This window comes from Stegostoma tigrinum, chromosome 38 (assembly GCF_030684315.1).
Source record: "Stegostoma tigrinum isolate sSteTig4 chromosome 38, sSteTig4.hap1, whole genome shotgun sequence".
In the NCBI taxonomy this organism is placed as follows: domain Eukaryota; kingdom Metazoa; phylum Chordata; class Chondrichthyes; order Orectolobiformes; family Stegostomatidae; genus Stegostoma; species Stegostoma tigrinum.
In genome coordinates this window covers 20,853,865-20,857,259 of record NC_081391.1, presented here as the reverse complement: position 1 = coordinate 20,857,259, position 3,395 = coordinate 20,853,865, and the positions used below count along the sequence as shown (strand labels likewise).

At 44.0% G+C, this 3,395-nt stretch overlaps 1 protein-coding gene across 1 annotated transcript; it reads right to left on the bottom strand.

The window, feature by feature from the left end:
• On the bottom strand, window positions 1-1,749 carry LOC125447035 (ferritin heavy chain A-like). The gene is made up of 4 exons (XM_059640815.1): window positions 1,645-1,749; window positions 829-975; window positions 548-673; window positions 1-156 (listed from the first exon to the last, which is right to left on the bottom strand). Exons 1-4 carry the CDS (start codon window positions 1,744-1,746, stop codon window positions 1-3), a joined length of 531 nt encoding a protein of 176 aa, XP_059496798.1. The 5' UTR covers window positions 1,747-1,749.
• Between the last annotated feature and the right edge of the window lie 1,646 nt (window positions 1,750-3,395).

Below are 3,395 nucleotides of genomic sequence, written 5' to 3'. Positions count from 1 at the left end.
TCAGTCACTCTCCCCCAGGGTGAGCCTGTCAAACAGGTACTCTCCCATGCCATTGGCAGGGGCTCCCAGTCTCTTCAGGTTGGTGATGTGATCTCCCAGCTTCTTGATCATCTTCACTTGCTCGTCCAAGTAGTGCCTCTCCAGGAAGTCACACAGCTGGAGAGAGCAAGAGATGGAATTAGTTCAGACAGACATTATAAAAGTAACCTGAAGACCAATTTGGTAAAGAAAAAAAAAAAAAAAAAAAAAAAAAAATCAGCTGCTGTAGCCATCCATAGGAACAGGCTAAACTCACCACCACAGCTACAAGTGTTCCAGAAGGAAGAACAAGCTCGACTTGCACACAAATGTCAAGCTAATTCCATTGAAAGAGAAACATAATTTTCACCCCAGATACTTATTTATCACTAGCAAGCAGATTGGTCACTGAGACAAGTAATAGTAGTGGTTGTTACAAAAACAAGTTTACATGGACCTTAACCAATATGGAATGCAGGGCCGATTGCAAATGCCACCCTCAATATCTCAAGGTTCATCAGGAACTCACATGAGGGTCCGTGTGGCCAGAGGCCAGTTTGTGCAGATCCAGCAGACTCTGGGTCACATCCTTCTCCATCTGCAGAGCTCTCTGCATTGCCTCCAGACCATTGCCCCACTCATCCTGCTCCGGCTTCTGGAGGGAGGGGGTGGGGAGAAAAGAGGCAGATATGTCAGTGCAAAAATTGAAGGGTAACTAAGGACTCGTGCCATATAGCATCGTGGTATTCCAGCAGCAGAAATTCAAGCTTCAAAGACATGTCTAGTTCAGGTGTAGGAAGATAGACCAACCTTGATGTCCTGTAATAGGACCCAGCCCCCACGTTTATTCTGGAATACCATCAGTTTCTCAGCATGTTCCCGCTCCTCATGGGACTGCTCCTTGAAGAACTCAGCAAAGTGATGCAGGGCAACATCATCCCGGTCAAAGTAAGAGACCTGTGGGAGAAGAGGACAAAAGTGGCAAAGTCAGGCAAGCCCCAGATCTCACCCAGAGATTCAACAAGAGCCTGTGTAGTTTATCAACTTGAGGCAGGGGAAAAAATAGAATGCAAGCCAAACAAGCACAATAGTACAAAGAATGAGTAGAGATCATGTCTACAGGGGTGTTATGGTCTGTTAATTCAGGCAAGCAAAGAAAATAGTTTCTCCCTGCATTTGAAGAGGCCAACAGGATTATACTCATTCAGAAACAGGCAGAGGAGTCATAAGTAGTTATTTGTGTATCACACATGCATCACCTAGTCACAACAGAGTTGATTAGAAATTGAGCAGGTTCATGCATCATGACAGTCATCCAGCTACAAGGAACCTTGGATTTATGTCTCAAAACAGTTCAGAGTAAAACCAAGTTTATGGAATGCAGAGTCATCAGTTAACCAAGCACAAAAGCAGACTTGAATGGAGTGAATGAGGTAAGAAACATTCACCAAGTCATTGGACAGACTTCATTTCAAGCCAATCCAACCAAGCCATAAAGTCAAAGCCAATTGTGAAACACATAGGACATAGACATAGACATCAGCATATTGCCCACCCCTAGTTACCCTTGACAGGGTGGGGGCCAGACAATGAGAAAGAAGGGACCTTGTACACAACAATGCTCACCATGGAGAGGTAAACATAGGAGGAATAGAGCTCCAGGTTGATCTGCTTGTTAACAGCATCCTCACAGTCCTTGTGGTAGTTCTGACACACTTGGGAAACCATCTTCACTATTCCTGCTCACAAGCACCAAGAAAACTCTAGAACTAAGTCTCTCTCTCCCACAGGCTCTTGTATTTATAGTCCTGGGAACATCCTGCTCTTAACCAGGGATTGACATCAGCCATAATCACTGATAATTCCTGTCAGCCAATCTGGAATACCCTATCAATCCACCACCCAATTGAAAGGGACAGGGTGTTATGGGGATGGGGCTAAGACCCAGAGCCAATCAGAGATTTTGATGACAGAGACTTTTGGGAAATTAGCCTTAAAGATGCAAGTGCTTTTGGATGATAGGCCCTTAACACAGGCCAATCTAGCTGTTTTTTTTTGGTGAATGGATATGTGCTGTGATAATGTCCATACCTCTGGGCCTGAAGACTCTGCAGTCAGGTCCCGCTGTCTCCTGAACACGTTACTCAGAAAGTATCTATCCTGGGGTGGGTATGAAGTGATTAAAAAATGTTACCTTTAATGAAGCAGTTTTCCACCATCTGATGGATACAGTTGACCTGCCAGAAGGGAAAATGTATCTGGAGATTGATAGATGTCCTGGTCAAAATTGACCTGAGATGCAGGGAATGTCCAGTGGTCACAAAGCACATTGTCCAAATTAATGGACATCACATGGTCATTGAATGGTCACCAGAGACTTTGATGAATGACTGTGGTGCCTGGCTCTGTGGGAATAGGTGGTGTTCCTGGCTTACTCCCTGGTTGTCTGTGTAACACAAACCGCAGATAGTCATGTTCTTCTCAAGTCAATACGCAAATAAATACACTGCAGGGCATTTATAATACAGCTTTGAAGTACACAATTACTGGTTAACAGAGCTTTCCTAAGAGTGTTAATTTATGCAGGGGATCTTTCCGCTATATGTTTTTGCAGAGAACTCCTGAGTCGTTGCAAATTTCAGAACATGGGGGCAGAGAAATACAAAGAAGTCAAGACACTCGTGTAAGTCATTTCTATCTGTATATCTTTTAGTTTGGCAGGATGAGGTCTAATACCAGCTGATGAGTAGATTCAACCAAATAAATTGATTTGGCACAAATTTATTTGATTTTTGTACTGTTGTAAACAAAACTATGATTCCTTGCTACAGAGATAGTAGGAACTGCCGATGCTGGAGAATCTGAGATAACACGGTGTTGAGCTGGATGAACACAGCAGGCCAAGCAGCATCAGAGAAGCGGGAAAGCTGAAGCAGGGTCTTGACCCAAAACGTCAGCTTTCCTGCTCCCCTGATGCTGCTTGGCCTGCTGTGTCCATCCAGCTCTACACCTTGTTCTCTCGCCTTCCTTGCTACAGTCATGAGTTGATAAGGATTTATGTTTTGCTCAAATGTTTCCTGAGAATGGTATCTACAAGGCACAGATACCTTGGCAGTTTCTCAATGATGCTGCCCTTTTGTTGTTGGATTACATCCTGGCGGATGCACTGTTTCTCAGCTTCTTTGGCGTTATTTCTTTCTTGGCCCTTCTTCGTATGGTGTTGCATTACTATTTGGGCTTCTCTGAGCTATTGGACTTCCAATAGATTTGAAACCAAAAATTCTACTCACATAAAGCACAACTTGGATGTTTCTTGAAAGGATGGACAGTGCTGTGGTGGGCAAGATGAGCCACATCTGATTCAAGGCTTGGAATCA